At 45.7% G+C, this 10,857-nt stretch overlaps 3 protein-coding genes across 3 annotated transcripts; all 3 read left to right on the top strand.

The window, feature by feature from the left end:
- Positions 1-1,905: 1,905 nt before the first annotated feature.
- Positions 1,906-3,479, top strand: PAAG_11840 (hypothetical protein; the record flags this gene model as incomplete). Its single annotated transcript, XM_015847417.1, has 2 exons — positions 1,906-1,979; positions 2,060-3,479. 2 exons carry the CDS (start codon positions 1,906-1,908, stop codon positions 3,477-3,479), a joined length of 1,494 nt encoding a protein of 497 aa, XP_015703009.1.
- Positions 3,480-5,528: 2,049 nt separating this feature from the next.
- On the top strand, positions 5,529-8,028 carry PAAG_11839 (hypothetical protein; the record flags this gene model as incomplete). The annotated part of the gene is made up of 3 exons (XM_002793990.2): positions 5,529-6,185; positions 6,243-7,046; positions 7,099-8,028. 3 exons carry the CDS (start codon positions 5,529-5,531, stop codon positions 8,026-8,028), a joined length of 2,391 nt encoding a protein of 796 aa, XP_002794036.2.
- Positions 8,029-8,981: 953 nt separating this feature from the next.
- On the top strand, positions 8,982-9,916 carry PAAG_04307 (hypothetical protein; the record flags this gene model as incomplete). Its single annotated transcript, XM_015845234.1, has 4 exons — positions 8,982-9,125; positions 9,197-9,261; positions 9,309-9,510; positions 9,689-9,916. 4 exons carry the CDS (start codon positions 8,982-8,984, stop codon positions 9,914-9,916), a joined length of 639 nt encoding a protein of 212 aa, XP_015699460.1.
- Positions 9,917-10,857: the final 941 nt, after the last annotated feature.

Genomic DNA, 10,857 nt, shown 5'->3' with positions numbered 1-10,857 from the left:
TGACTTCGCGGACAATGTCCCAAGCATCTTTCCACTAGGGGCGTTTCTGGACTAGCACCAGTTCTCATACGCAAGAAGCATGTTGCGTGCGCTTAGCAAGTCAGCCGATTCCCGGAGATCTAAGACTACGTCGTCCCGCTTCGTGTATATCTTTCTGCTGGGAAATCTGTGGACACCCCCTACGAACAATGTGAGCTATTTAGGAGAAAAGAGCAAAAATGTTTCAATTTTTGGTTACACACCTGTATCATATCCGTCCCGCACGCCTCCATGATCCTTATCCAGCCCCACCTATTTTCTCTTTTCGAATGTGTTCTCCCGCTCTTTGGATCCCTTCGGCCACCCCTCGGAGTTACTGAAGGGCTTCAACATCATCACTGTGACACCAATCACATCAGAGAATCCTCCTGAGTTGCCGTGCAGAGGTCCACATAATTATTGCAAACACCTCGATGCGGAAGTTGGCTTGCAAAAGTCTGTAGATCAGGAAATGCAAGCTCAACAGTGGGGAAATCTGTTGTAGTAATAGCCTTGAGTTTTTTGGGTAAGGTATTTAACTCCGGATCGGAAGATGAGATTAAGCATGTTGCGAAAGAGAGTGGGATCTTCAACGTGATGCTTTTTCTCCTATATTACTTCCTAACTTTTATGTTCCTGTTTATTCACGAGATATGATTCAAGAAGGGCAAAAGTGTGAAATCATGCTCCCAAAATTGACAACTTCTAGCGAGTATGATTCGCTTTTCAGAATGACGATAGTGTGAGCTTGCTGTTATTATTATCCATGGGTCCTTGCCGTGAATAGAACTATATCGGTAATGAAAGTTGCGCGCACTATAAGATTGAATCTCAATTGCCACATGCGCTGCACCTTATCTTAAAGTTTAAGAGCTCTCGAGCCGTAGGTCGCACAGTGAGTATATATGACGTCATATCAACAAAGATTCCAGCGTTAACTATCACGTAGACAGCAATATTGATCAGGCTGGAATCATTCGCAGATGGAGATAACTTTATCCATCTCCATTTAAAATTGCATGCAAGTATATCTCTAATGCTCCTAAGTTTATTGACGCGCGTATTCGTGTCATTCTTACCGTTCTTTTGATGAGGCCGAGAACTCATTGCTCGTGCTGCTCGAGATGAAGGGGATGCAAATCTAAAGAAAGTATATGAAAATTTGGGGTGCTGGCATTTTTCAAAAAGAATATATTTCTTATTGTCTTTTGATTGCCGCATTATCGAATATTAAGCTCATCAACGAGGTCTCGGATGCCCTTTGAAACTGGTGGTGTTGAGCACAGTCGAAACAGATGGTCATGTATATATATTGCCTGCTGGCCAGTTTGGCATCTGATATATGAGGCAACACGGCTCATCGAGACTGAAATATCGTCACTATGAATCCGACATGCATGACGGTATTTATCCGAATTATTCGTGTGGGCGGCTAAAGAATGCATATATGACTAATATAATAAATATTTCGGAGTACAAATACTGTCAAGAATATATACTGGTTTCTAACTGTCATCTGCTAGTGCTAGAATGTCATCGACAGCTGTTTATCCCTAGTGAAGAATAAATAATGACTGCAAGACTTGGTAACTTCATCTTTTATCTGGGCTATGACGTGTTAGGTTTAATCGCCAGGCTCGCATTAAACGCTAGATCAAACACCTAGAAGTATCTCCGAAGTTCTTCCGTTATTGCCGATGAAACTCCGTCGATGACGCCATGTCATGACTAGCGGCCGGCCTTTGGGAAAGGCGGTCAAAGCAGGACATTTGCCGAACCTGGAACCAGCCAACCAGAAAACTATATGTGGTGACACACCGCCAACTCGACCAGACAGACCCAAGACGAGAATCCTTTTGAAAGCATTGTTTAGTCAGTGGCAGAAACATGCCGCCCAATGCACACCGAGTGCGCACCGTCGCAATTATCGGCGCTGGACCGTCCGGATTGGCTGCTGCGAAGTAAGTAGATAACCAAAAATGTCATTTATTTCCAATGATTAGTTATCATAGCAAGGTAGTTGCTAATTCGCATCCCGTAGATTCCTCCTCGCTGAAAAATATTTTGAAAAGATAGATATTTTCGAGCAGCGCAGCAGAGTAGGTGGGGTATGGAACTATTCACCAGCTGCAGACAAGACTCGGGCTGTCATCGACATCCCACAGACGAACGCTCATTTACCTGTAGAGGAGCCCATTTGGCATTCTTCAGCGGCATCGCCAAACGCTGCCTCAGCGGAAAAACTAGGTAGAAAGGAGACGTCCTTTATTTCACCACTCTACGATGGATTGGAGGCAAACATCCCCTATCCTTTGATGCAATTCTCAGACCAATCGTTTCCCGCGGGTACGCAGTTGTTTCCTGGATTCGAGACTGTGCTACGATACATAGAAGAGTACAGTTTGGACGTTAAACATCTCATACAGTTCCAAGTCCAGGTTGTGGACGTTAAGCTCGAGGATGCGCTTGCGGGAACGTGGGCGGTAACTCGAAGGCACTTGGAGAGCGGAGCTCAAGAGACTGACATCTACGATGCTGTTGTGGTGGCGAGTGGGCATTACACTGTACCTCATGTTCCACCGATCCGTGGGATATTGGAATGGAACGCGGCATATCGGGAGGCAATAAAACATTCCAAAGCGTACTCATCTCCTGAGGAGTTTAGGGATAAGAAAGTGCTTATTGTTGGCAACTCCGCCTCAGGAGTTGATATTGGGGCACAGATAATCAAAGTTTGTCGTAAGCCGCTGCTGGTTTCCTCGCGATCTCCGTCCTATCTCGCGGTCGCAGCAGACAGTGGCAGAAAAGAGTATCCGCAGATTATTGAATTTTTGTCCCCGAATACTCATAACCGAGCGGTTCGATTCGAGAATGGGGCTATCGAAGAGGATTTGGACGCCGTGTTGTTTTGCACTGGATATTACTACTCGTTCCCCTTCCTGTCGTCCCTGAATCCCCCAGTTATTGAGGATGGAAACAGGACCCTCCATGTCTACCAGCATATATTTTGTGCAGACCAACCTACTTTGGCCTTCCCTGTTTTGAGTCAGAGAGTCATCCCATTTCCCACAGCAGAAAATCAATGCGCTGTCATTGCGCGAGTCTGGTCCGGTCGACTCAAACTCCCATCGAGGGAGAAAATGTATCAATGGGAAGATGCTGAGGTAGCTGCGCGGGGATCTGGCAAGTCATTCCATATCATGCATTTCCCGCTGGATGCTGATTATCTGGACATGCTGCGCGACTGGGCCGCACAGGCGGAGCTGAGGCCGGGACTTGAAAATGACGGTCGGGGCAAGGGTTGCACTTCCTGGGGTAAGAAAGAAAGATGGACTCGGGAACGGTTCCCGCTGATTAAGAAAGCATTTGTTATGAAGGGGGAAGAGAGACACAGCTGTCGGAGCTTGGAGGATGTTGGTTTTGACTATGACAAGTGGAAAGAGGAGCAATCGATCATATAGAAGCCATATAAACCCAAGATACAATCATATAGTTATACAATGTAAATGAAATGGAGTGACCTTCTTGGTGAACTTTTGGTCCTGCTCTCCAACATGTCCCTGACTCCCACACCGTTTGACCATCTAAGTTTTGTTTCTGGATAATTTGGTAGCCGAGGAGTGGAGCTGTGCGCATCCAGCGGGAAGAGGGGAGCAATAGCCAAACTGCTTTAAGAATCGCTGGTTTGGAGATTTTAAGTAGGCTGCTGCCACTCACGTGATGAACGGGATAATTATGTCAGCCAGCCAGTGCTCATAACTTAACTAGCTAACTAGTTTAGCTACACCTTTCCCATCATTGTTTCAATATCATCTCAATTCCACTCCGAATACACACGCGTTCATGTCCATACTCTGCCGCTGCTTCACTGGATTCGTTCGGTATCCTACGCTATCTCTCCGCCCTGTTCGCTGAAAATGGATTGTAGCCCCCTCATATCCACGCATGCATAATGGGACGGACACGAAAGACTACTACACTGCACATATCGTCTCATCATCGCGCAAATCCAGAAATACGCTCAACACCCAGGAATCTACGACTACTGGATCTGAGAACTTGGCATTGCTGTTAGATGAATTTTCTATCAATCGCGATTAGCAACATCCCATATAACGTATTCTTGACGAACCAACTGATTGGTGTTGAAAGGTATCTCATTGCTCGGGAAGGCCTTCGACTGACCTGGGTAAGTTAAAGTACATGCATCAACAGTGGTTGCATAGCTTTAGGTTTTTACTTTACCTTATAGTTTATTTTTGGTTTGCGCTTTTATATGATTTGCAAAATTTCTATCCATGTTTTAAACATGAATCTGTTGAGTGTGTGTCTTCTTGTGGCAACTGTAAGCAAAAGCTGACATCTTCCAGGAACCCAAACGCTTCCCAAACGACATTGCAATTCAGATCTGGGAGAATAGAAAAAAGGGAAAGTTGACATCTACTGACATATCCGGTAGTTTGATCATCAGTCCTCTTTTGAGTCTGTCTCCTCGACCACATCTGCTACGGCTGGTCAGCCGTGCCAGACACGCAACGCAGTCTTCAGCCAAAATTCCGTGTTTTCAATTGCTTCAGAAAGTCAATCCTCTTCGAATAAGTCTTAGTCTATCTGCGATAAGTGGCAGTTTACACTATCTGACTCCTCCGACTAGGCCAACCAATTGACCTACAGCTCCTCGAGCCAGAGTTAGCGCCAAATCTTGACCAGGAGTGACCTTCAAGTTTGTTCAGCCCAGTTGATTCACAGTCCCACCTTATCGACTCAAATTGAACAAACCTCTCCGTTTGGGTCCTGGGAATGTTTTAGTTAATGTTCTTTGCAATTAAATTCAACCACTGAGGCGAAATGAGCTTTTGAACCAGCCGACATCCAGTTAGCCAACATCAATTGCCGAGAGCGCTCAACAGCGCATTTTTAAGCTCTTGTGAAAATCCTCCACAGCTATCCTTTAGTTCCCAAATTTCTTCGGAATCAGTTCGATTTCAGAGAACCCAGCGACGTTCTAATTTCAAAATAACATCACCCTTACGGAACCAAAAAGCTCTACAACAGTGGAACTGCAATCAAAATAGCCGAAACTCCGCCAGCGCATCTCTCGCTGCACCAGAGTCAGAGATCTTGTCGATCCCATTCACCATTGGCCAGTCCAGTTTATCCCATACGCCAATATATCATCTCTCTTAACACACACCTCGCTATTGTATCAAATCTCTTTGTGACTATTTCCAAAGGACACCCAGTTTTATTATCATTTGTCGCTAATACAAGGCCGTTAGCATAACCAAACACCCATTAACCCGGGGGGACCATTTCAAGCTGGAGAGTTGACACCGTCCCTGAAAGTATCGAGGCAGTTGTTTTAAATCAACCGTCGAACCCTGGGATCCATCAAACAGTTTTTTGTCTTGTCGTAATTCAGGTAATATCCGCGCTTTGGCATCATTGCAATTGCCATCCAACGACAGGCCATAACAGATCCAAATTTTCCACCCAACTCCATCATCAATATGAATGAATCTTCGCCCACAAGTGATTCACCAAACCCCCCTACGAGCATGGAGGAAGCCCGCTGTAATAACCCGGGAACGAATTTCCGAGAGAAAATGAGATATATTCGTGCGCATGAACGGTCTCTCATCCAAGAGCCGCAAAGTGTCAGTGCGAGTGTGACACCTTCGTCTGCAGGCGACATTGAACCGTCTCAATCTGCTCCAGCCAGAGATACGGTTTCACCTTTAAATGTACGCGTGGATAAAGAGCCCACTACGCATCCGGCCCATGTCGCTGTGACTACCGAAGCCCCAAGCACATTTATTGCGCCCCAGGCGCTACATTATACACTGGAAAATCCAGTTGAAGCGGCAGAATTACTTGCAGAGTCCCAACCAAATCTTGCTGGAGAGATAGATGTTCCGGAAGTTGTTGCAGAACCAATAGGGGAACACCTAGCAGAATTGGAACCGCCCGCTCCTTCTATTGAAGAAACTCCAGAATCACAATATGTAGGCATTCAACTGGGGCCAATGGAATATGCTATTCCTCTGTCAATGGACCCCAGAGTAAAGGATGACTATGATATAACTATTTCTTCTAACAACAAGAATATTCTTAAATTTCTGGAGGACACTTCATTGTTGGAAACAGGCAAGAGTTCTGCTTCAGAGGTTGGTAACCCTTGACCCCGATGTAAAAAGTCTCCCAATTCTCACATATATATATAGTATGACACGCATGTCTTTAAGATGAGGAAGATGATTAATAGGCTGGATAACATAACAACGCATCCTGACTTGAATGACCAACCGGCTGCCCCAGGAGCTAATCCGGTCAAAGAAGCCGCATGGGCCGAATATTCGAGCTCGAAGTTCCAATTTCTTGGTTACTTGATTGATGTGGCCAGAAATGATGATTTTCATATTATTATCGTTGCAAAAACAGATATGGTTGTCAAGATCGTGGAAAATTACCTTATAGGCAAGGGATTTACGCACACTCAACCAGCAGCGGATACCTCAGGTGATACTGAACTAGCTCTTTCCAGTGGCCAGCTCAGTTTTGGGGTCCGAGTGGCAACAGATGAGAGAATATCGCAACCATACAAAACTCCGGTCGCAATCATTGCCTTAGATAATTCTTTTGATGCAGAAAACCCAGCAATTCGCCAAATACGATCGAGTTTTTCGCCCACTGATTCCCTTTTACCAGTTATTCGCCTGCTTGTCTCTAATACGCTAGAACACATTGAAAGATGCTTGCCGCAAACATCAGAACTGACTAAGCTTCATCTTCTCGTTAAGTGCACTCAGGATCTTAGTGATACAGCTGGAGAACTTCAAGACGACGCCCTGGGAGCTCAAGAAAATGCTGTAGAAGTTGCCCTCTATTTAAGAACGGAGCCTTCAGCCCGCGTTTGGTCTGTTGCAGCTGTTGAATTGATACCCGTAGAGACACCAGATGGGACTCCAATTGCCTTGGAAGCAGCGCAGATTCGATCCATGACGTCTTCTGGCCAAAAAAGACTGTTGGTGAGTGCGTCAATATCAAGCCTTGAGATTCACGATACTAATAAACCTGCAGGAAAATGAAGAGGACGAGGATGGCAATCAATCCAAGAGACAAAGAATGACACCTTTCCAAGATATTACCCACGTCAGCGATTCGATGAAGGGTCAAACACAAACCAAAGATGAGGTCAACTCCCATCTCAGTGAACTGAGTCTGGTTAAAGCGAAAAACGCCATGGAATTCGAAGTTAATCAACTTCAAATTACGTTGGAGAATATGCAAGTGCGCCTGGAAACGACGGAAAAGAGCTTCTCGAAACTTCAACACCGGTATGAAACCAGACTAAACAATTACCATAAATTGCGACAAGAGCTCGACCAAGTCCTTGAAGCGTCACAGAAATCTTCGGATCGTCTCGAACGACAAAAAATAGAAATTGCCAAGCTCAAAGATGATAAAGCCGCTTTAACTAAGGATCTAGAAGAGGCCAGGAACACTATAAAGGAGGGAGGAGGCACGGATGCAGACCTCGAAAAGGCCCGCGAGGAGGTGCGCCGCCTGACGAAGGAAAATGCCAGCCTCCAACGAATTGTCCAACAAGAACGTTCGCAAACAGAATATACACGACAACAATACCAAAACGCCTCCACAGCCGCGGCCCAAACAGCTATGGAGCTTCGCCAGCTCGAGGAAGAGATAGGCGAACTGAAGTTAAAGACAACTGCTGACTTGGCAAAATTAAAGCAACTGCGATTGAAAAGCGACGAACAAACGCATCTTTCGCGGATTAAGGAGCTGGAAACGAAGCTATCACAGAGGGATGAGATGTTGAATCGGAAGGAGGAGGAGCTTCGGGAGATGAAGAAAAATCGACCGTCGACGAGGGCGACTAGTCTGCAGCCTCGCAGCCCAAAATGGGGGGCCAGTCGGCCTGCGAGTCCCGGGCCGATTAATGTTGGTGGTGGAAGTATTCGGGGTAGTGCTTTAAGGTTTCCGTGCTGATTTATGATGATGCCATATGTGTACGTTTGTATTAACAAATTTTTATCCCTCATGGCTAAGTTGGCGGGCGGGTGGGTTATTTCTTATCTTCTATTCTCAGGACGAAAATTCCCTGGATATATCTTTGGTGTGCTATATAACGCTTAGGGGAAATGTTTGTCCTTTGCCAAGAAGTCAGTGAAGTAAAAGGAAGAGAGCAAATGTTGGAATGGAAGGAGGAAGATCTGTGTCGGAGGGAGTTTTTTGTTGTTCATTTCTATTTTATTTCGGCACCTCCTTTCAGCATCTTTTTTCCATCTTCGTTTGGACAACAAAATACAGAGCCAGATGCAATACAGATACGGGCGCAACGAGTAAAATACGTCAATAGGCATGCTTTATGAGTTTTTTTCCACTGACTGGTTTCTCCTTATCGCCGGTTTGTTTTCTCCATTTCGGTGATGTTTATTGTTCAGTTTCTTTTGAGCATCCCACGTAGCCAGAAACCTAGATTGGTTATTTGTTTGTTGCGAGAATACTGTAAAAGGTCTAGACATTAATGTAATCATGAAAGGATTCAAATAAACTTACCTACCCTAACTGCGGGTTGTTTTGATGATTCATGGATTTTGTAATTATCTTTGTGGGAGTTGGCGATGGCGGGAGGATCTGGCACTCTCCACGGAGTCTGGTTGATAAACCGGAGTTTAATTATATTTAATCTATCAACATCTAGGCCTCAACAACCAATAACTGACCTTGGTCTTCCCAACCTTACCAACATCCTCCCACAGTAGCTCCAAGCTAGAGAATGTCCAGGAAGATACAGGTTATTCTACACATACACAAGAATACTAACCTTTATAAATACATTACACACTTTACAAAGAAATACTGTATGCTTCACCTCTCAATCCGTTCTCCTTTCAACTTATGCATCAAAAAAGTCGGACAACAGCATTCCCAGTCCAACAATGAACATGCAAGCCTCCATTATGGACATTCCAGATCTCTCCACTGCCCCTCTCACATCGCCTACTCGCAAGTTCGAAGGAACTGCATATCCCAACGCCAAAGACGCGCTCTCCAACGGCCTCTTCCGCCTCCGGACAGACCATGTCAGAGGAGCGAAAGGGCTCTAGTCTCCCTGGTACGCATGCAGAACTCATTGGGGAGAGGGTGATTGCAGAGTCAAGGGGTAAACGGTAGCAAATTGCGTGATTCTCAACATTCGCCGTTGGAGACGTGGTGGGAGTCGTGTCGTAAGGCAGGATGAATTTATCTAAGTATGGACGGCCTAGTATGAATGCGTCGATTACGAGTGCGATTGTCAAGGCATTGGATAGGAAGAGGTTGGGGGTGGTGGATTTGGACGAAGGGGAGGTTCAAGATCGGTATGGTGAGCGCGGGGAGAGGAGGTCATCGGTGCTCACCAGCGATGAGGGGTGGGAGGCAGGGATGGTGGATGGCGACTGGGATGGGGAGAGAGGCATTCAGGTGACGGTAGGGAAGATGCATGACTATTTGCGGGAGAGATATGGGAATGCTACGCGGACTTGAATTGGGGAGGGTTTACGGCAGCTTTTATACGGGAAGGTTCTAGAAGAGAAGTACAAGCGGGTCGTTAAAATCTTGACGTTGAGTTCTAGTGCGACAGTTATGATTGCTAACCGTCTTGGAGACAGAAAACAAGGAGAATTCAAGTGGTGGATTGCATGTTCAATTGAAGATGATGCAATCGCGGCCGCTCTGTGACGGGGTAAAGTTGGCGAGAGACCTTGTCCATGGTGCACAAGCCGTTGAGGCGGCTCATCGGTTACATAACTATATCGCATCGGATGCTAGCGTTGCGATCCTGGAGCCGGATGTTGATGTTGTCATGATAGAGGCTGATCGGATAAATATCTGACAGCGGGGACGTGAGCAACAAAACAGGCAGTTTACCTGCAGTACTTTGCTCGAGAGTGGTGTTAGGTAGAGTATCAGTGGTTGAAATATCTGACCTTTATAAGGTTTCTAAGCCTGGTGCAATAAAAGATTATACAGAGGGAGAAAATGACATTTGAGAACTGGAGCGTCTATATTTGGGCTCCAACCCAGCGGACAACATAAATGCGAACGTCTGGCACACGATGGTGGAATCTCGAAACGTATCCTTCGAGTGGAGGTCTGGCCAAATATATTGACCTGACCCGGTATATCTGCAAGACAGGCATTCTGGATCTTAATGAGATCAGAGACCAGTCTCTCTCAATGGGCATTGAACGTGGAGAAACAATTGTTTGGCTGTTTCCATTGATCCGGGCCCTTGCAAAAAGCTGCACAAACGACCCAACCATGGGAATGAAGGCTGGCAGTTGGTCTGTGCAGCGTATTATCCAACTAAAACGCGCATCGTTATTCTTCTATTCCAAGGTTGAGCAGTGCCATACTGCGTATAGACTACAGAACATAGATCCACAAAAGTATACTTACTCCATTATTCCTTATTGAGTTGTCTTATCCGTGATATCTGGTTTTTCCCGCTGTGGAGAGCCTCAGCCCTACCGATCGACGCTAGACCCAAAACAGCAATTCGTAAACAACAACCAACAACATCAAGATCTGCATAGCTTCAGACGACAAAAACAACAACAAGAGTAAAAATCACATACAGCAACATCATTACACCAATGCAACATACCGCTATTTTACGTACAACATCTCATCATATTTGACGTGGTACAGTTATGGTTTTCTGGCCGTATGGAGTTATTACACATCTGAGATCAGCTACGACTGGGTCCACAGCCGCCTCTGTGTTTAAATACCCCGTGCTTTTTACGCCCATTGCCTCACCTCCCCTGTCGC

Source organism: Paracoccidioides lutzii, assembly GCF_000150705.2.
Source record: "Paracoccidioides lutzii Pb01 unplaced genomic scaffold supercont2.10, whole genome shotgun sequence".
Lineage (NCBI taxonomy): Eukaryota > Fungi > Ascomycota > Eurotiomycetes > Onygenales > Ajellomycetaceae > Paracoccidioides > Paracoccidioides lutzii.
Note: the sequence above shows the minus strand (reverse complement) of the source record. Positions and strands in the feature narration are given on the sequence as shown.